The 22,280-nt window shown below is 39.2% G+C and overlaps 1 protein-coding gene across 2 annotated transcripts in view; it reads right to left on the bottom strand.

Annotated features, from left to right (window-relative positions):
• The window catches only part of LOC150065692 (myb/SANT-like DNA-binding domain-containing protein 3), a 129,562-nt gene that overhangs the window by 2,991 nt on the left and 104,291 nt on the right, over nucleotides 1–22,280 (bottom strand). For both annotated transcript variants that reach the window (XM_090330334.1, XM_090330335.1), the window contains 4 exons: nucleotides 21,665–21,813; nucleotides 19,690–19,755; nucleotides 10,062–10,185; nucleotides 701–859 (listed from right to left, as the gene is read on the bottom strand). In XM_090330334.1, the coding sequence (XP_090186460.1) occupies nucleotides 701–859; nucleotides 10,062–10,185; nucleotides 19,690–19,755; nucleotides 21,665–21,813 (498 nt within the window). The remainder of the gene's footprint in view (nucleotides 1–700; nucleotides 860–10,061; nucleotides 10,186–19,689; nucleotides 19,756–21,664; nucleotides 21,814–22,280) is intronic.

Here is a 22,280-nt window from a genome sequence, read left to right as displayed (position 1 = left end):
ACATTTTATGCCAATTACATTTCCAATTAATTCTTTCGTTTACAGCAAATGGCTTTATTTACAATGCAAAAATCTTAAAGTCTGTTAGTTGTCACTAGAATATGAAAACAATATGAAATCTAGAATATGAAACAATGGCAAGAAGACAATGAGATAGAAAAGTAGTTCTCCTTTATCAACAGGCAATAAAAGTAAATTGTCAGAGCATGAAACACATTACAGTTGTGCAGGGCTTAAAACATGGCTTTTCTCAAGTGGTAGAACTCTAGCCTTGAGAAAGTCCAAGGACAGTGCTCAGGCCCTGAGCTCAAGCCCAGGACTGGCAAAAAAAAAAAAAAAAAAAAAAACATGGTTTTTCTGTGTAAGTGAAGAACATTCTAGAAACTCTGCTACTAACATGACTGTCCCTGAATACAGTGCCACTACTCTGCAGTACTAAGATCTCTAAATTCCTTTAGTCCACTGACTATTCTCATACTCTCTGTGCCTGTCTCTTGCCTCACAAATGAGTTCTTACCAGTATTCTAAAGTCAAGGAGAGGTCAGAATTACATTGAAACATCAGAAAATGGACTGTAGGATTTCTCCCTAGTAGATTAGTAGACTTCAGGCCCCTCTCACCTTGTATATACCTCAAGGTTTTTTGCTAATTCAACAGCCACCCACTTCTAGCTTAAAGCAGTTTTTACATCATTACCTACCTTGTTATGCACATGACAATTGCTACTATAATGGCAATCTGCACAGCTCCAATGATGGCTGCGATAAGAACATGAGTGAGCTTCTGCCTACTTGGCACTACATAGAGAATGCTAAAGTCTGTTTTTTCACAATACTGTCCCGTGTAGCCAGATTCACATCTGGAGAAAGAAAAAAAAAATTCCCATGAGAATTACACATTTTCATACTATAAAATCTCTAAAATAAAAGATACAAAAGGAAAACAAAATTTAAACAGGAACAGAAAATCACTTTGCAGTCATCTGGGAGGAAAAACATTAAATATATTTTCTTACAGGTGTGTGTGTGTGTGTGTGTGTGTGTGTGTGTGTGTGTGTGTGTGCGCGTGCGCACGCGCACACGGTAATACGCATCCCCGACCTGGGGCTTGAACTCGTAGCCTACAAGCTGTCCCTGAGCTTTCATACTAAAGGCTAGTGCTCTACCACTTGATTCTATTTCTAGTTTTTTGGTAGTTAATTAATCATAACAATTTCACAGGCTTTCTGCTCAGGCCGGCTTCACATAATGATTCTCAGACCTCATCCTCCAGTGTGGGTAGGATTAGAAGCCTGAGCCACCAGCAAATAGTTTCAGGGTCTTTTAAAATAACAAGGATATAAACCCAAACTGAATATACATGAAATATAGGATATAAGCCCTTTTAAATGTCCATATTATAAACATGTATTTTTTGCAGAAAAAGCAAAACTGTATCCATCAGTCTTTTATCCCAGGCATCCTCTCCCCTTTTATTGTAAATAGTCAAATATTAAAGAAAACAAAGTTCTAGAATACAAACACATTGCTGTTTGACCCTACTGGCTGGGGGAAAACACAGAGTAGGGCTTTTATTCTGAACTGCAGGATTGAAATGATTAAAAAAATGAAACTACCTGATTTAGCTTATTAAAGTTGTAAAATCAGAATTCATGAAATGTGATTAAAAATTGAGCCCCCTGAATAGCAACGATTACAGGTATGAACCACCAGCACCTGGTTTTCACCTGGTTTTCCAATATTTTTCACATGCCTTCTTACCACGTTAAACCACAGTAGAGTTGCTAATCTGCCTTTATCATCATCATTCTATTTTTTAATATATTTTTATTGTAATTAATAAAAGGGTTACATGATATTTGCCAGATAGAAGGTGCATTAATTCACTTACATTGATACCCTTTCATATGTCTTGGTACCCATTACCCTCCCCCCACCCCCATCTTGGTTTTCCCCCTTCCCTATCAAATTTCAAATAACCAAATACAAATAAATTCAATGTATCAGATAACAAAGTGAGATACTGTAACAATATGAGATACCCAAGGGACAGCAAAGGAGATATCATCATCATTTTAAAGCAGAGTCACAATATCCCATCCAGTGACTATAACAAAGCTAACATACAATTCCCCTTTCTGAACTACATCAGCTATTTTCACATTTTCATAATTAAAATTTAGATGTGATAAATATCTCATACATTCACAGAGTATCCCTTAGACTACATACCTGGAAATGAGACCACTGAATAAAATGGTGTAAATGTTTACAGTTCTATGAACACAACCCCAAATTATATCAAGACATTTTTCAGTGTACAAACTAAACATTTAACATGCGGTGCAGAGGAAAGTAAGTTATAGCTGACAATCAGGAGTCAAGTTTGTGCTAATCTTGTATGTTACATGAATTCCAAATGAAAGTAAATACAAAAGTATTATCATAGCTGCTGCTGATTCACAGACAAGAGAGGCAACATTTAGGTATTTGACAGCAAAAATGCATTTTGAGCTGATAAAAATGCATAAATGAATGAAGCAGACTTCAGTTGGAACAGATTCATAATACATGTGAGGGAGTGTATCTGTTAATGTGACAGACCTTGTCACTGGAAGTAGTTTATCATAAAACGCATGTAACAATGACAGAGGAGAAATGTAAGCTAACAGAAACAGGTGAATCAACCAACTTAGACCCTAAGGCTCTTGAACACTTTCCTGGAGGCTTCACATTGGCCTTAAATGTCCCAGCACACAAGACAAAATAAGCAGCAGGGCAGATATACAGGACACAAAACAGAACTAAACCCATAGATTGATGGGCAACTGATTCTTGGACAAGGCTGTGAATACAGTTAAATGGGGAATTGATTCTTCCAAAAATGAGGAATGAACTCTCATCACAACACCCCTACTTAATCTGTAAGCATTAAAGCTATAAAACCCATAGAAATAAACAGCATAGGAATAAATTTTTGTGATCTTATGTTTGGCAGTGATTTCATATATATGATACCAAATGTAAAAATAAATACAACAAAGATGAAAACTAGACTAAATGAAAACTAGACTAAATAAAAATTAAGATCTTCTGTGCTTAGAGACTTTAAGAAGGAAATAAAAGACAGCCAACAAAATTAAAAAAAAAAAAAAAACCTTTGCAAATTTTACTTTGAAGACAGTTTGGCATTCCTTAAACAGTCAAACACAGAATTACAATTGGCCCAGCAATTCTACCCCTAAGCATTTATCCAAATGAAATTAAAACATATGCTCTGGGCTGAGAGTTTGGCCTAGTGATAGAGTGCTTGCCTACCATGGACAAAAACCAGGATTCAATTCCTCGGTACCATATACTTAGAAAAAGCCAGAAGAGGTGCTGTGGATCAAGTGGTAAGGTGCTAGCCTTGAGAAAGCCCAAGGACAGTGCTCAGGCCCCAAGTTCAAGCCCCAGGACTGGAAAAACAATTTTTAAAGAGGCCAGGAGTTTGGCCTACTGGTAGAATGCTTGCCTAGTATGCATGAAGCCCTGGGTTCAATTCCTTGGTTACCATGTACACAGAAAAAGCCAGAAGTGGTGCTGTAACTCAAGTAGTAGAGCATTAGCCTTGAGCAAAAAGCTTGGGGATAGTGCCCAGACCCTGAATTCAAGCACCAGGACTGGCATTAAATAAATAAATTAATTAATTAATTAAATATATGCTCACGTTAAAACTTGCAATTATATAGGAAAAGGAAGGGGGGAAAAACAAGATGATTGGGAGGGGGCGGGGAGGAAAATGGGGACAAAAACATGAGAAGGGGTATTAGTGTATGAGAAGTAATGTACCTACTATCTGGTGAATATAACTGTAACCTTCTATACATTACCCTGCCAATAAAAATAAATAAATAAAACATTTTTTAAACATGCAATTGTTCACAGGTGCATCACTCATAATACCCAAATCATGTAAACAACTCATATATACATCCATTGGTGACTATTTAAAAATGTGGTTATCTATGTAGCAAAATATTACTTAGCCATTAAAAAACAAAAAGGACACAATACAGACGAGCCCTTAAAATATACGGAGTGAAAAAGCGAGGCCTAGAAGACTATTTATGATTCCATTTATGTGAAATGCCCAGAATAAATAAATCTATTGAAGAAAATATGATTAGTAGCTGCCTGGAGCTGAAGTAAACCAGAAATAAAAAGGACATGGGATTTCTTCTTGTAATGAAATGTGCTAAAAATTGATTGTGGTGGTACTGTATTGAAAGCACTGAAGGAAAGAAAAACGGATAGACAGAGAACGGATCAATCACCAACACAGAAAACAATCTCCATAAAACAAAACCACAAGCCTTGATTGAAAGGACACACAGTTACTACTATTATTAAATTCAAGGGAACTACCTCTCTCATTAATCCTCATTTAAAGGGAAGACCTTCTCACATACAGAACATCATCCTCAACAACACAACTTCCAGAGGACTTTGTGGTATGCTAATGGCCTAAAGTTAAAGCTCAGTCAAATCAAAACAGTTCCAGAAAGAACCATAGCAATGCCCCCAGATAAGCAGCTCTTACACAGCTTAGATTAATCCAAGTATTAAAATCAGAATATCAAGAAGAATCTGTAGGTCGTACATCATTTAGGTGATGTTCCCTAGGTATTTGTTTTTGCAGCTAACTTTCATGATCTCCAAATTAAACTACAGCACCAAGTGTGAAGTTGTTATTTCTCCCTCCATTATAAAAGGCAGATTCAGGGATCAAGCCATCACCTTCTACTTCTTTCATCTCTCATACCCTCCACAGGGCAATCTCATTCACTCTCATGGCTTCTGATTCATTCACTTACCCACTGGGAGAGATGGGGAGAGAGGGAGAGGGAGAGGGAGAAGGATGGGGAATGGGAAAGGGGGAGAGAGATGTGCTGTTTGTTAAGGAGAAACATGAGTGATGTGTATAGGCTAGGGGAAAAAAAAAAGATTGTAATTTTAAATAAAAACCAAACAACTCTGGGAATCTAAAGATGTAGTTCAGTTGATAGAATGGCCATCTAGCATGTATGAGGCCTTGGTGGGGTGGAGTGGGGGGGGAGGAAGAGAAGCAGGAGGAAGAGGAGGAAGAGGAAGAGGAAGAGGAAGAGGAAGAGGAGGAAGAGGAGGAGGAGGAGGAAGAGGAGGAAGAGGAGGAAGAGGAGGAGGAGGAGGAGGGGATGGAAAGGGAATAGAGATTCAAAGGAGTTGAGTTTGCTATCACCCAGACAACTGGCAGGAGAGTTGCCAGGCCAAAGAAGAGCCATTTGGTGGGGGGGGGGGGGGGACGGGACCCTCCCATGGTATGTGTACCTAGAGTGAAGCAGACAAGAAGAGAGCAAGCAAGACAGAGAGGAATGGACCAAACTGAGTAGATTCCTCTGCACTTACTGAGATGGAGAAGCCAGTGGCAGATTTTATCAGAGGAATGACATTAACTAATTTTTATTTTTAATGGCTCATTTTGGCTGTTATGTTCACCACAGCCTGTAAGATAGCATCAAGGTGGCCGTTAGGACAATTCCAGAGAGAGGATGGGAGAAAAATGTTTGGCCTGAAGGAGTAGCAGTGACAACATGACAAATAATAAAATTCTGGATGTATTGTGAAATTAAAGAGCTAATGAGATTTTCCAAGTAACTGGATATGGAGAGCATGAGGAAGAGAAGTCAAAAATATATCAGTGGCATTTTTTGTACATCACTGAAGAGATGGAGTTTGTATCCACTGAGACAGAAAAGGGTTCAGGGGAGCATGTTAAGGGAGGGAGAGAAAACAGATCTGGAAATCAGCTTTAATTCTGTTGAGACAAAGGTGGAAGATGTAAGATACCTAATGGAAATGGAAATGAGGCAGATGTGTCTTAATCTCAGGTTCGTGAGAGGAAACAGGGATTTAGTTAGGAGCCATCAGCATATGTCACATACGTATAGCCCTGTAACTAGACTGCATTGCTAAGGACTAGTACGACTAGTCAAGAAGACTGGAATACCCAGCAAGATAGAAAACTCAGGAGAGTAAACTGTAGTCCTAGATGCCAAGACAAGAATGCACAGCACACAGGAGAGTGTCATCAATTGTGACAAACACTTCTGACCATTATAAAGTAAGTTCGCAATCATAAATTGACTATTGTCAGGTACTGGGGACAATAGCTTGCTGGGGAGGGTTCGAAAGGGATGGAGAGTAAAAACTAGAGATAGTTCAGAAACAACTCTTTCCATTTCTACAAAAGAAAGGCATGCAGATAAATAAAATCATAGTAAGGAGGGTATCTTCCCCCTTAGGAAAGAAATAGGTTTTAAAATATATGAAGACATATAATTGTGCATATCATCAAGCTGTGCAATACAAAGGAAAAAGAGACTGGCTAGTAGATGATAGTGACACAATGACCATTCTCTTCCAATCCAGGGAGTTCACAGAGACCCCAAAAACAGAATACTCAGCAGAGAATGAGGCCAGGGAAGAGATTCTGACAACTCGAGGAGGCAGGGTAAACAGGAGGCACTCAAGAGACCAGGGAGACAAATGCACCCACCACAGTTATTCAGGGATGCCTGGAAGCAAGGTGGGCCCCTCTTTGAGGACCCGTGAATACAGGCTGGTGAGACGAGTTAACATGGTGGAGCACTTTCCAACTGCAGCCGTGTGCAGCTGTATGGCGATCCACATGTAGTGGGTGGGAACCTTGAATGAACCAAGGCAGAGACACATACAGAGGATCAGTAAAAGCAAATAATCATCATGACTCTAACAGGTGAAAGGCACCAAAAAGACAACAGGATCAATACACTAGACCTGCTGGGGTAGAAATATGTAACTAAGAAAGTCCATGAGACTCTTCAGGAAACCGGAAGTGGCTCTGTGGCTCAAGTGGTAAAAGCAACAGCCTTGAGCTGAAGACCTAAGGGATAGGACCGAGGCCCAGAGTTCAAGCCCTACTAATGACCAGGAAAAAAAGGTGCTTTTCTTGCTTTTTTGGTGGTAATGGCATTTGAATTCAGCCAGGCCCTGCAGACTGTTTTACTTTACTTTTATTTATTTATTTAGCCAATCTTGGGGCTTGAATTCAGGGCCTGAGCACTGTCATTGGGCTCTCTCAAGGCTACAGCTCTACCACTTGAGCCACAGCACCATTTCTGGCTTTTTTCTATGTATGTGGTACCGAGGAATTGAACCCGGATCTTCAAGCATGCTAGGCAAGCACTCTACCACTAGGCCAAACTCCTAGCCCTACTTTTATGTTTTTTAATAGGATCTCCAGGATCCTTTTTTAAATAGGATCTCCAGGCCTGGCCAGCCTGGACTGAAATCCTCCTACTTACATTTCCCATGTCGCTGGATGACAGACTTGAAACATCATGTCCAGCTTTTATTGGTTAAAACACGGTCTTCCAAACTTTTTTCATACTATGTCCTCTTGGTCTTTGCTTCTCTAATAGCTAGGATTACAGGAACAACCCCAACATGAGCCCAACATGAAGTGATTCTCCGAAAGTCTCAAATCATCTCATGTATATCTTTGTAGGACAGTTATTTTTCATGTCATTTTTGTGGGTGTGCCAGTCCTGGGGCTTGAACTCAAGGCTTAGGTGTTGTCTCTGAGCTTCTTTTTGCTCAAGGGTAGTTTCTAGCCATAACTCTACTTCCCACTTTTTGGTGGTTAATGGAGATAAGCGTCTCACTGACTTTCTTTCCCAGGCTGGCTTGGAACTGCAATCTTTAGATCTCAGCCTCCTAAATAGTTAAGGTTATAGGCGTGAGCCACTGGCAACTGGCTCATCTCATCTTTTTTAAGAGACCATGTCTCTTAGAACTACTTTTTTGTAGGTGGAAAGTATAAAAGTATGTTCTTTGAAGCCAGTATCCAAAGTCCCTGTCACAGTCAAGTTCAATGCCCCTGGGGCAGAATTCTATATAAAGGAAACAATAAACACGTAAACAAGCCCATGGGGGGATTATGATAGCCTTTAATGTAGCAGGGAAACTGTGGCTGAGGTTTTTCATTACTGGCTATACACTACAAGTGTGACACTGTAGGCTCACTAACAAAAGCAAAAGGCCAGATAGGAGTTTTAAATGTGCAGGAAAAAAGTTCTTTAGCACCTAAATTCCCCTGGTCTGGGGAGGGAAAAACTCAATAATCACAAAAAATATTTACTAAGAACCTCCTGGGCAAGGTCTTACAATACATACTGGGAAGACTGGTTCCTAAACTTATTAACAGTCCCTGAGATAGCTGGGCACAGGAGGCTCATGACTATAATTCTAGCTACTCAGGAGACTGAGACTGAGAATTGAGGTTTGAAGCCAGGCCCAGCAAACAAATCTAAGAGATTCTTATATCCAATTAAACAGCTAAAAGCCAGAAGTGGAGCTATGGGCTCAAGTGTTATGGTGTCAGTTGAGAGGGAAAAAAACTGAGCAAGAGTACCAGTACTGGTACACAGAGTTCTTGATATAATGGGGATACAGTCTAGTACCAACTACCATTTTGTAAATACACACCAGATACTGTGTAGTAAACCCTTTACATATACTTCATTTTAATTTTACCAACATGAAATAGTTGCTATTGCTATTATATTTTTTAATGAAGAAAATAATGCTCAAACATGATAAGTATCTGCCAAAGGATACAGAGCCAATAATTAACTAAGTCAGTGTACCTTTAGGTATCCTACCTTTCAACTAAAAACAAAAATTTTTGAGGTACTGGGATCTGAACCCAGGACTTCATACTGGCTAGACAAAGGCTCTACCAAGTAGGCCAAAACCCCTAATCCTTTCACTTTTAGTTTGCCTTGAGATGAGGTCTCACTAACTTTGTCTAGGCTGGCCTTAAAACTCTTAATCCTTCTGTCTCTGCTATCTTGATAGCTGGATAACAGGCCTGTACTACCATGACCAGTTTCATTCAAATTCTCTTACAATTAGAATACTACAAGATTGCCTGACATCATATACTCTTAATATTCTCTCCCACCCTACTTGTAGCAGTCTTCAAGGCAGCCTATCCTAGGAGGAAACAGGATCTGAACTTCTACCAAGATATCTACACCAATATGGGATAAACATGAGGACTCCGTTGTTATGATTTGGTTTCTTACTTGGCCTGTACTTTTATACAGCTGTATTTTTTTTTAAAGTGGGAAGGCCATGTCCCTTGTCTCTCCTCTTCTCTCCAAGAAAATATCAAAGGCTTACCAAAATATTAATTAATCTTTAATGAATAACAGTGGTTTTGTTTTTATGCAGAAGGAAAGGGAGGGAATAAGAAATCTCTTTCCATCTTTTGATGTTACAACAGAAGGAAAAAGGACTCTGGCGAGTTCACAGTGGCCGGAGGGAGCAATAGGATGACTGTCAAGGTGCAATGAAAACCCAACCTGGCTGACCAGACCAACCCAAGGCAGAGGAAGAGCCTGGCAGCCCCAAGAAGTAGTGCCAGTCAACAAAGACACAGCAGCAAAAGCACCAAGATGGTCAACTGGGTATCAGGAAATCTGAGATTGCGCGCTCTCTCTCTGTTTCTATTTCTAAGTTGCTTTTGACCTTGAACAAGTTACATAACTTCTCTGGAAGCAGAAAAGATTTACACCCTTTCCACTTCTCTCCATTCACACCTGGTTCTTGATTCCCCTTTCCTTATTTTTAGAAATCTATTTTAACGTTTTATTTGAGTTACAAGTTCCCTATTCTTAATATATTCCTCGGTCCCCCAACCACTTTGCTTGTGACAGATTGCCTAAAAGACCAAAATAGTATGGCAATGTGGTATGTTTATTTTATATATAGAGAGGGGGGGGTCACATTACCTTAAAGATGCTGAGCTCATAATCTCAAACCCCTAACAAAATACATGTTTTTTGTTTTGCATATTTCCTGAAGTAACTTTCTATGAAGCAGTAGAGATGGCTGCTATATCTATTGTAGATAAATATTAGTTTTTGGTATTATCCTGCTCACATTTGTCTTCTATAAAGCAGTGACTGACGATGGAAAAAGAAATCATTGACTTACCTACATGAAGCCTTCTGAGTGGAATAGATGAATTCACATTTCCCATGGATGCAGTAACCATTGAGGTTTTCAGGGCAAGGCATGTGGCTCCCAATATAAACATCTTCTCTTTGATCACTAGCATCTTAAAAGAACATAAACCAGGTCATTGAATAGTGAAAAGCAAACTGAAAAAAACGGTACTTTTCAAAGGTTCTGAAACAGCAAATACATTTACTCCTTGCAAATCACCTGCTGGGCAATTTAGAAAGGAGAGATTAATCAGTAAGACAGGTGGTTGAGTAAGATCCAAGCTTCCTTCCAATTTCCATTATGCCACTAACACAGCAGGTGAGCTAAGTTCAAAGTATTTAAAAATATTTGCAGGATGTGAACACTATATATGACTGCTATACAGAAAGGAAGAAAAAAAAAAGCCAAAGAAAGCAAAGGATCTGCACGCCTGGCTAGCACTGGCAGTTCACACATGTAATCCTAGTTACTCAGGAGGCTGAGATTGGAGGATCACACTTCAAAGCCCAGGCAGAAAAGTGCCACTGTGGCTCAAAGTGATAGAGCACGAGGCTTGAGCAAAAAGTGTCCATGCCCTGAGTTTAAGCCCCACAGCAGACAAAATAAAACAACCAGCTATCTGTTTATATAGTGTGTATCCTGTAACAGCAAAGGACTTATTTCCCTAAGACAAAAATGTGTTATTTCCCTAAGACAAAAATGTGTTAATAAATTCTGAAAGTTTGTAGAAACTGAGAAGGATGAACTAGAAGGCTGCATATATATGTATGGATGTGGGAAAAGAAGATAAACAGAAGGCCGGGCATTTGGCCTAGTGGTTAGAATACTTGCCTAGCACACATGAAGATCCGGGTTCGATTCCTCAGTACCACATACAAAGAAAAAAAAACTGGAAGTGGTGCTGTTGCTCAAGTGGTAGAGCTCTAGCTGTGAGAAAGCCCAAGGACAGTGCTCAGGCCCTGAGTTCAAGGCCCAGGACTGGCAAAAAAAAAAAAGGTAAACAGAGAGTAGCAATAGCAATAGAGGTGCGAAGAAAACAAAGCTCAAACTGCATGCTTCCTAGAGAGCAAAATTCACTCATGGACACACAAAAACTTCAATGATTATTAAGTTCAGTGACATATCACCCCTAACAAAAACAGAAGGATACCACTTGAGCTCAAAATGTATGTACTTACATTGTACTAATTTATGTCTAGAAAGAGTGGGAACTAGAAGTCAGGGATTCAACATATAAATTCTCAAGAGAGTCTTCTCTGAAGAAGAAACAAAAATGGCATATAGGCACATGAAGAAATGCTCAACATCTCTGGTCATAAAAGAAATGCAAATCAAAACAACTCTAAGATTCCACCTCACTCCAGTTAGAATGGCCAGGATCAGGAAAACGAATAATAACAGATGCTGGAGGGGATGTGGCCAGGAGGGATCACTACCACACTGTTGGTGGGAGTGCAAACTCTTTCAACCACTATGGAAAGCAGTATAGCAGTGCCTCAAAAGGCTAAACATAGAACTCCCCTATGACCCAGCAATTCCACTACTTGGCATTTACCCAACCACCCAAAATCTAGGGCATACTAAATCCACTAGCACAACAATGTTCATTGCAGCATTATTCACCATAGCAAAGATATGGAACCAACCTAGGTGTCCCTCAGTTGATGAATGGATCAACAAGTTGTGGTATTTGTACACAATGGAATTCTATGCTGCTGTCAGAAAAAATGACATCGACCCATTTGTTAGGAAATGGAAAGACTTAGAAAAAATCATATTAAGTGAAATAAGCCAGACTGAAAGGAACTTAGGCTCAATGGTTTCCCTCATTTGTCATAACCAGTAGAAACCTTGGGCTCTACTAGCAGAGATCTGCAATAGAGCAAAACCTTGATATATAAGGCCATATAGTAGGAAGCTAATCGAAAGGACCTCCAGGATACTGAAACAAAAGCCATATAATAAATGATTGTTGTCCTTAATGTACTATGTTATCTTTTATCTCCTTTGCTGTCTCTTGGGTATCTCATATTGTTACAGTATCTCACTTTGTTATCTGATATATTGAATTTATTTGTATTTGGTTATTTGAAATTTGATAGGGAAGGGGGGAAAACCAAGACGGGGGGGGGGAGGGGGGAGGGTAATGGGTACCAAGACATGTGAAAGGGTATCAATGTATGTGAATTAATGCACCTTCTATCTGGCAAATATCATGTAACCTGTTTATTAATTACAATAAAAAATTATTAAATAAATAAATTCTCAGCTTAATGAAAAAACTTCTTTGCTACTTTTGTGATGCTGGTCACATCACTTCATGACCCTGAGAGGGCTGTGAGCAGGCCTAGAATAGGGAGACTTGTAGTTTTATATTTTCTAAAAGTCATATTTTAAAAAGAAAAGAAACGGGGAAATTAAATTTCATCTAATACTTTAACCCAATACTGTCTAATAAATATTAATGCGTCAATATATATTAGCAATATAAAAAACTAAAGAATTTTATGTTCTTTTAAAGTAAATATTCAAGATCCAGCATTGCACATTCATAACATACTTTGCATTCTGAGTAGTCATGTGTGGCTAACAGTTTCCACATTGGAAGGCACAAGATAGAGATGATGATGAATTTGGTGATCATCTACCAAACACTTTCTACATGCCAAATACTCAGCTTGTACACAGTGGAGACAGGAAAACAGGACATATCCTAACCTTAGCAGTTTCTATGATCTCCTCAAGCTCCTGGACTGTAATTCTCCATGGCAACAGAATCAAGCCCTCTTCTGGACTGCAATGACCCTGAGCACTGACAGCTATATTTTTACCATCCATCATACTGTGGCCTTGCTACCTGATTGATTTGTTGTTGTTGTTGTTATTGCTGCTACTGCTGCTGCTGCTGCTTTAACTCAGGCACCATGAAACTGCAAGCTCCTTTAGAATCTAGACATTCATCCTATTCTGTGTTTCTAAACAGAGGCTAAGGCTTAATTAACAAATCTTTTATTTATTGGTACTTGGAATCAAAGAGAAGATGTTCCTCAAGCAGTTAGCACTGCTGGAGAAATAGTTTAAATGTACTTTTCTTGCTACAATTCTTCAAACTACAAACCCCATTCTCCGCTCCCAGTAAAGTCATGAGTGAGCCAAGGAATGAAGACCTCACCTCAGATCACAGCACTTTCCCTGTTGGATGCCAGGACGGTATACAATCAAGGCACCACAGAGAGCATGCCAACCTATAATAGTAAAATCCCTTAACGTATGTTAACAGTAAGATGGTATACCTCTCAATAGCTGTGGTAATGTACTAATGGGTCATACGAAAGCCCTATAGGCAGCAGGGGACTTCAGGGAAAAATGCAGAGCGGAAAGCTATCAGAGAAAGCTGCATGAAACCAGTAAGAAAAAAACTAAATTAAGGACAAGATTTCAAGAAATTAGTAGACAAAGTACTGTTCCAAGAACACTGAATGGAAGAGTAAAGTTATTCATCTTATTTACAGTGAGGATAGTTAAAACAAAAAGGAATACCTAGTAAGTCTTCAAAGCTTTGCTGAGAGTCCAAAATTCAGCATTACTTTCAAAGTCATTCATTATACTTACAAAATATCCTAAGCAAAGCCAGCTATAAGCTCAGGTGAGCTAGAGGACATAAAGAAATCGGGAAAGTCAACATATAAATCGGATGATGCACAGTGCCTGTCCTCAAGAAGCATATCATCGACCTACGGAATCTACACACAGAAAGTTGCCACATAAGAGGTACTTAGTCATATGGCAGTTTATATATATAATTCAATGCCATTGGGTATCCTGAAAGCTCACATTCCAAGAAAAGGCCTGAATTACTTGAGAGAATTTGTAGTTAAGGTAGGACTCAGGTTTGGCCTTAGAACACATAGGTTTAGACAGAGGAAGAATGGAAGGAAAAAGGAAAGATATACAGTACAGAACATCCTCTAGAACAACAACAAAAAATAGCTCAATATAGCATGATTGGTGCCCTGAGACATCAAAGAGGGGAAAGAAAGTTGAAGCCAGATTTGGCAAAACATGAGTTCAATTTGGGAAGTATTTTATCACATAAGTAAGGAAGACACTGAAGGACTTGTACTGGATAACAGCATAGTAAAAGCATGCTTTAAAAACATTCAATAGAGAATAATTGCTTAAGTTGATGGCCAAGAAGAAGGAACTGCTAATGGATGTGATATTCCTTCCAGAAGTGGTGAAAATATTTAAAACTAAGACCATGATAAAAGTATATTAACTTAAAAAAACTGAATTGTACAATTTAAACAAGCAAACTTCTCAATAATGCCATAGGTTAAGCTGGGCGCCAGTGGTCCATGCTTGTAATCCTAGTTCCTCAGGAATCTGAAATTTGAGGATTGAGGTTCAAAGACAGCCAAGGCAGGAAAGTCTGTAAGAGTCTTATCTCCAACTAACTACCAAAAAAAGCCTGAAGTGGAACTGTGGCTCAAGTGCTAGAGCATCGATCTTGAGCAAAAAAGATTAAGAGCACCAAAACCCTGAGTTCAAGACCACGGATCTGCATTCAACAACAATAATCTTGCATGTTATATATTAACACACAAGATAAAGAACTAGAAGGCAGGTGATCTATTAGGAGCTTAACAAAAGTTGTGTGGGTGTGACATAGCCCACGGGTGGTAGAAGCAGAAGGATCATGAAATCCAAGGAAGGAGATCTTGTCTCAAAAATAATCAAAGATTAGCCAGGCAAGGTAGCTTACACCTGTAATCTTAGCTACTCATGAGGCAGAGACTGAAGAATTTAGGTTTAAGGTCAGCCTGATCAAAAGAAAACGTTAGTGAGACACCTCTCTCCCCGCCACAGCCCCAACCACCCTGCTACCTCAACAAAATGAGCTGGATGCAGAAAGTATAAAAGGACTGCATTCCAAGGACAGCCTAGGTAAAACTTGCAGAGAGCATGATTGGAGATCCTAAGACCCTAAGTTCAAACTACAATAACACACATAAAATAAAATAAGCAAAAGGGCCGAGAAATAGCTCGGTCCTTGCCTAGTGGTTTATCTTGGAAATGCAGAAGGGGAAAATGGAGGGAAGGGAAGAATGGATGCTCAAACCCATGATAATGAAAGCTATGCCAGAGCTGAGCAGCAGGAATGAATACCAAAATATATACCCCAAAACAATAGTCAAGTTTGACCAAGTTCAGAATGAGTAAACTCTGGAACTAAGACTGAAGGGTGCACAGCAGCCATCTGGTTTAACTGACAGTCTGTTTCTACTTTAACACTTCCAGCAACAACAAACTCATCATAACAATACAATGGATTATACTTTTCAATTTCCTTTCATCAAATGAAATCTCTGGGTAGCTTTCCTACTATCTATTCATCTCCTTCCCCAATACCAGAATATTGTACTTTTTTTTTTTGCCAGTCCTAGGCTTAAGCTCAGGGCCTGAGCACTGTTCTTGGACTTTCTCAAGGCTAGAGCTCTACCACTTGAGCCTTAGCACCACTTCCGGTTATTTTCTATGTATGTGGTACCGAGGAATTGAACCCAGGCCTTCATGCATGCTAGGCAAGCACTCTACCACTAGGCCAAACTCCCAGCCCCAAGAATATTGTATTCTTAAGTTCAAAGTTCCTACTCCCATTTGTATTGGAATAGGTTTAGCCTGCATCCACCTTTTCAGAGTAGTGTTCAACATTAACCCAGTTCTCTTGTAGAAGAGAGCTGTCCTCTTTATTAAAGATACTCAATATGCAATTATACAAAAAATGTCTTTAAATATGAGCTTAATGTCAGGAGACCCAATAGAAAGAACATAGTAAGCTGAGTACAAATTTAGATCTCCACTCACTCCAAAAGCATTTGTTAAAACACCAATTGTGTCCCATGCTGTGGTAATTCCTGGAACTTGAATCAATTAAGCAAGGACAGAATGAAGACTCACTAAGTAACTAAATACATGAAACTAGTGCTCTAGAAAACTCAGGCAAGAGAACAAATGGCATGGTTCATCAAGGTAACAGCTGTTGGGTACATAAAACATTCTGAAGGAGTCAGAAAGGAAGAAGCAGGGGGCGGGGAATGGGGAGACAATTCTGGAATAACTGTGACACAGAGTTTCCAAAGAGCAACCAGGGCTTGGATCAGAAAGCCTGCTGCCTTTGACCTTCATTTTCTATGAGCAACAAACTCAATTTCAGCATCTTCATCTGCAAAATAAGGATAGCATGTAGTCATCTAACTATGTGAAAACACCTGGTAAGAAATTTAAGCATAGTCAGGATATCAACATTGGAATCAGAAAAAAAAGGCATTATCAGTAACAATAACAATATCATTAATGAATTCAGTAACCTTGTATTTAGGATTCAGGGAGATTGCACTTTCTAGATGTGATCATTGAGGTTCAGATGTCAAAGCACATCACTTTTAGTTATGATTTTGCCAAGCAACTTTTGAGATGTGTAAGGGATAAAGGAAAAAAAAAATCCAAGCACCTGCTTCCAAGGCCAAATAAATTAGACAACTTTTAAACTGGAATATAAAAAGGCTTTCAAGCTGCAATAAAGCATGGCTTCTTTCACAAACCACAGCAGAGATCTAGCCTCAGCATAGTACAATCCAGGCACAGATTTCTGGTAAACAGTGCCCTTGGGCAGGTGGTGACAGGCTCCAACAGCTGCATATGCTGGGGTCTGTGTGTGTGTGTGTGTGTGTGTGTGTGTGTGTGTGTGTGTGTGTGTGTGTGTGTGATACAAAAAGTACACAGTCACCCAGTAGCTCATTCCATCTAAAGAAGTTCTCACAAATCCAACCTCAGTAACAGTGTGTCACATACAAAAGACAGAACTTCACTCAAATTCCACCTCTTCCATGACATTTCTCAGATCTTCACTGTCCTAAACAACATGATCCCTCTTTTCCCATGACCCTTTTTAACTAGACTCTCTTTGTGACAATTATTTTCACCTTAGTAGTAGTTATATGCATTTTATACTATAGCGCAAACTCTAAATCAGCATGTACTAGATTATCTTTTCTATTAGCATCCATCATTCGCACGGGGGACATTCCTTTTAACATTCCTTTTAATTTCTTTTTTGCTTGTTTCTTTTTTGTGCTGGTATGAGGGCTTGAATTTAGGAACTGGTTGCCTATTGCTTAGCTTTCTCCACTCAAGGCCAGCACTTTACCATTTGAACCACAGCTCCACTTCCAACTTCTTGTAGTTAACTGGAAGTAAGAGTATCATTCTATGGAATTAAATCCATAACACTTGGTATTTTTGCTTCATTTTGCCAGTCCTGGAGCTTGAACCCAGGTACTATCCCTGAGTCTCTTTGTACTCAAGGCAAGTTCTCTGCCACTTGAGCTATAGCACCACTTGTGGCTTTTTCTGAGTTCTTTATTGGAGCTAAAAAAGTCTCTCAGACTTTCGTAACTGCGCTGGCTTCCAACTGAGATCCTCATATCTCAGCCTGCTAAGTAGCTAGGATTACAGGTATTAGCCACCTACCTGATTAAACTTGTCTTTTTCTGAGACAAGGTCTAGCCATATAGTTCAATTTCCCTAGAACTTGCATGTAGTTCTCCTACCTTAAACCTCTCAAGTGCTAGGATTATAGACATGCACCACTACACCTAACAGATACACATTTTGTTGTCTAAATATTCATTTTTATAAGTAAATAAGGAGAAGATTCACTGGTAATAGGGCAATAAACAGTCCAAAGATCTAGTCCAAAGACAATCCAAAGACCTAGACCTAGATTCATTACCGCCTCTGCCATTAGTCTCAGTAACTCTTATTACAACAGTAGTTGTAAGAATCAAAAGAATGTGCATAAATGTCAAATGGGAAAGTACATGCAACAGAACATGGTCAAGAGACCTGGATTCCGTCCTGTTCTTTAACTTAACTAGATGTGAGACTTGTGCCAATAGATGCTATCATTTGAGCCACATCCTGATGTGTAGAGCATCCTGTTATGTGCTATAATTAATCTGCTAGGCTTAATGATGTGAAGTGACAATAACAGATACTGCCATCCTGTCTGCTCAGAATCCTTAGCCTACAGGGGATACAAATGAAGTAAAAATAAATTATGCCTGGTGAGGTGGCTTATGCCTGTAATTTTAGCTACTCAGGAGGCTGAGATCTGGGGATCGTGGTGCAAAGCCAGCCCGGGCACTAAATTCTGTGCGACTCTTATCTCCAATAACCACTAGAAAACCAGAAGTGGTGCTGTGGTTCAAGGGGTAGGGCACTAGCCTTGAGCTGAAGAGCTCAGGGACATGCCCAGGCCTAGAGTTCAAGCCCCATGACTGACAAAAAAACAATTATAATAAAGTAACTGAATGCTCAGCTAGGGAAGGATGTAAGAAAGGCACCTAATCTTAGTTGAAAGTCAAAGAATACACTCCAAAAGGAAATGACTTCCCCTGCTGAGACTACAAACATGAGTAAGAGGTCAGAGAAAGAAGTAAAGACCTCCAGGCAGAGGGAAAAGAGTCATCAACCTGGAAGAAGGTGTTAATAGTAGATTCTACATTAGAGTATCTTCGCATGTGTACCAGTATTGAGACTTAAACTCAAGGCTTTGCATTTGGGCTTGAGTTTCTCCCTTTCAGATAATACTCGATCACTTAATCTATGCTTCCAGTTCAATTTTGGGGGGTGTTTTTTTGTTGTTTGTTTTGGTTTTTTTTTTATTATGGTTAATCAGAGATGTAATCTCATGGATCTTTCTGCATCAGCTGACCTCAACCATGATTACCTAGATGTTAAGACTACTAAATATCTGGGATTACAGGCATGAGCCACTGGCACCTAGCCACAAGTCACCTGGCCACAAGTGTTTCTTTTAAAGGCAGTCTGAAATATCTTTCTGTATAATTTCTTCTTTTAAAAAATTATCTTTTGGCCTACTGGTAGAGTGCTTGCCTAACGTGCATGAAGGCCCAGGTTCAATTCCTTGGTACCATATACATAGAAAAAAGCTGGCAGTGGTGGTGTGGCTCAAGTGGTAGAGCTATAGCCTTGAGAAAAGTCCAAGGTCAGTGCTCAGGCCTTGAGTTCAAACCCCACGACTGGCAAAAAAAAAAAATCTTTTAAGTAGTTTACAGAGGAATTGCCATTTAAGAAAACATTTCATGTGGATCTATAATTATCTAATTTTTTTTTTTTTTTTTGCCAGTCCTGGGCTTGAGCTCAGGGCTTGAGCACTGTCCTTGGATTTTCTCAAGGCTATCACTTGAGCCTCAGTACCACTTCCGGCTTTTTTCTATGTATGTGGTACCAAGGAATCGAACCCAGGTCTTCGTGCATACTAGGCAAGCACTTTAACCACTAGGCCAAACTCCCAGCCCAATATAATTATCTAATTTTTATGTGGATCTATAATTATCTAATTTTAAGAAATGAGACTACTGTAACTGAGATTCATCTTAGCTGTTTCAATGAATGCTAATAACCAACTGCATATTGTACATTACTAGAAAGAACACAACTAGAAAAGTGCTTAGATGACAGGACTGCTAGGAACAATAAATGACCATATTTCAATAGTTGGTCAAAATGTAGAAAAATAATCCAGTACCTTTTACATCTGGTGAATATTGTAGTCCATCATCTTTCTTTCCCAGCAAGCTCATATCATCTGTGTCTGTGACAGGAAAACAGTGTGAATTAACCAGATCCGAAGTGGAAGCCACACAGTGGAACTCCCAAGTATGCCAAATACTCCCGGTCATGCTTAACTGTCTACCTCTTTATCCACTCACATTTTCCAGCACTCTTTCATAAATTGATAGGTAACATCGTGTATGTATTTACCATGTACAAACTTAATGCTCTGATGCATGCTACACTGCAGAATGATTTCTACCATTCTCTTAAATCACTACCCCTTTTCTGTCTCAGACCCCAATGCGCCCCAGCTAGATATGCTCTTTGCATACCAGTTTCATTTCATTTGGACCTCCGAGTTCAAATTTCACCTATTTTTAAAAAGTCTTTCTTGTCTAAGCTAAAAGAAAAAAAAAAAAACAAACACAAAAACACACATACCCTGAGCTCTGTGGGGTTTTTTGTTGTTCTGTTTTTGTTTTGGGATTTTGTGTGTGTGTATGTGTGAGTCATAGGGTTTGAACTCTGCCTGGGCATTGTCCCTGAGCTCTTCAACTCAAAGCTACCACTCTTCCCTTGAGCCAAGCCTCACTTCCCATTTTCTAGAAGTTAATTGGACTTAAGAGTCTCAGGTCCTTTTGTGCCCAGGCTGGCTTTGAACCTTGATCCTCAGCCTCCTGAGTAGCTAGGATTACAGGTGTGAGCTACCATGCCCGGCTTGAGCTGTGTTATTTTAAATTTCTCTCCAAGGAACAGTAATTTCAAGACTTATCTCCTATCACTGTTTTCATGGAAATATTAAATTAAGATGAATATGGAATCTCAGCTGTGTCATCAAATAATAGTTATTGATTTGGGAACTACATCTGGAATGGGAAGACTGAAAACATAAGAATCATAGTACCAGCTAGGAAGCACAAGTGTCAGCCCCTAACACCCAGGGAGGGAGGGTAGCTTGAGGTGAATAGAAAATTACTGAGGGGACTAAAATAATAACTAAGGCCCAACCAGGAAGAAGTCATCTAAATCTGCATGAATTCCAATTAAAATTCTTAGGTTTGGCCAACTGTTCTGAACTTGACATTCCATGCAAGCACATAAGTGACTCCTCAGAGAAGAGGACTTCCCTAAGCTATTCCTCCCATCTGAGAAGTAAATGCTACCACATGAAATAAAATAAATCATATTCCAAGATCAAAGCCAAAACAAATATCTACCTACAGGAGAACCCTGTCAGGAAATGGCTTCCTCTCTCCTGCCCACACCACCCCCTTCCTGGAAGGCCTCTGAGAAATGTCTTGGGTATTCTTTGGTTGCTCAGACCAAAGGTGTTGCAATCAGTTAGGCAGTGTGTCATAAATAATTCACCACTGAGATAAAGTACCAAACTTTGTCTTGCTAATTTTTGCCCTTAGTTCTGATGAAAGTATATCCCTTTAGTAAACCCCAAGGGGAGAAAGGAGAAAGTAGAGGTGAAACTAGTAAGCAGGAAAAGCATACAATAGTAGTCCACATGTACATAACTACAATCACAAAAAGGTCACATGAAAACAAACTCTTATGCTCTAGGAAAAAACAAGTTAGAAATACATGGCAAACAGTTTTTATTTGTAATCACGTCAAAATAAGTTACTCTTCGCTGTTATCAAATTTAAAACCTCCTTAGAATTATAAATACACCAAAAGCTGATTGAGATGGATCTACATTAGGATCCATGCAAAGGTAAGCTTAGGAACTAAAGAAACAACCAAGAAATATGCTTTACATCTTGACAAGATAATATATTTTTTAATCTGTTAGTAACCAAAGAAATGCTGAAGTATGTCATGCTAGAAAAGATCAAGTTTGGAGGGCTTTTCATTTTATAAATTCAGAATGCTACCAGGTATGACAACATATATACACCAGGCCAAGCGGATCTTTAAGTGAGTAGAATGGAGTTTACCTGTGCAGTGACCGAGGTGCCTTATGTCGATCTGTTCCTGCTTTATACAAGATGCTTCTCGAACAAAACAGGGGTTGTTATAGGAACTCCCATCAGAAGCACACACAGGATTAAAACTGTACCCACTGCAGTCTATATTACACACACACCTGATGGAAAAAGGCAACAATCACTAAGAGTTTACCATAAAATTATCACACAATGCTGCAATAGTCCTCACACACATACAAAAAAAAGCAATTTTTTCCTCTACTGTTAACAGAAGTCAATGTTTTGCTTTCTGTCACTAAGGAACCTGAATCTTTCTTTCCATTGAGTTAGAAATAATTTCACCCAGCTATTATATCCTGAGGGTGTCTCTAGAATCATCATAAACCAAATAATTAGGAGCTATCAGATGTTGACAATATTAAATAAAAGGCAAAAGCAACATGGTGGAAAAACATGGAATTATGTGACCAATCGAAAGTCATGAATGTAAGTCCCAGCCTTCAATTAATCACCAGATTTGTTTCAGATTCTTCCTTGAAGACTATCTTTACCAATCTGTAACAGAGGTAGAATGACATGTCTACTTTACTAAGTAATCAAGAAGTTTTTATTACGTAGCTCTCTA

The sequence above is a fragment of the Megascapheus bottae genome, chromosome 3 (genome assembly GCF_031878675.1).
Source record: "Megascapheus bottae isolate mThoBot1 chromosome 3, mThoBot2.hap1, whole genome shotgun sequence".
NCBI classification, from domain to species: domain Eukaryota; kingdom Metazoa; phylum Chordata; class Mammalia; order Rodentia; family Geomyidae; genus Megascapheus; species Megascapheus bottae.
This window is presented reverse-complemented; position numbering and strand designations above follow the sequence as displayed.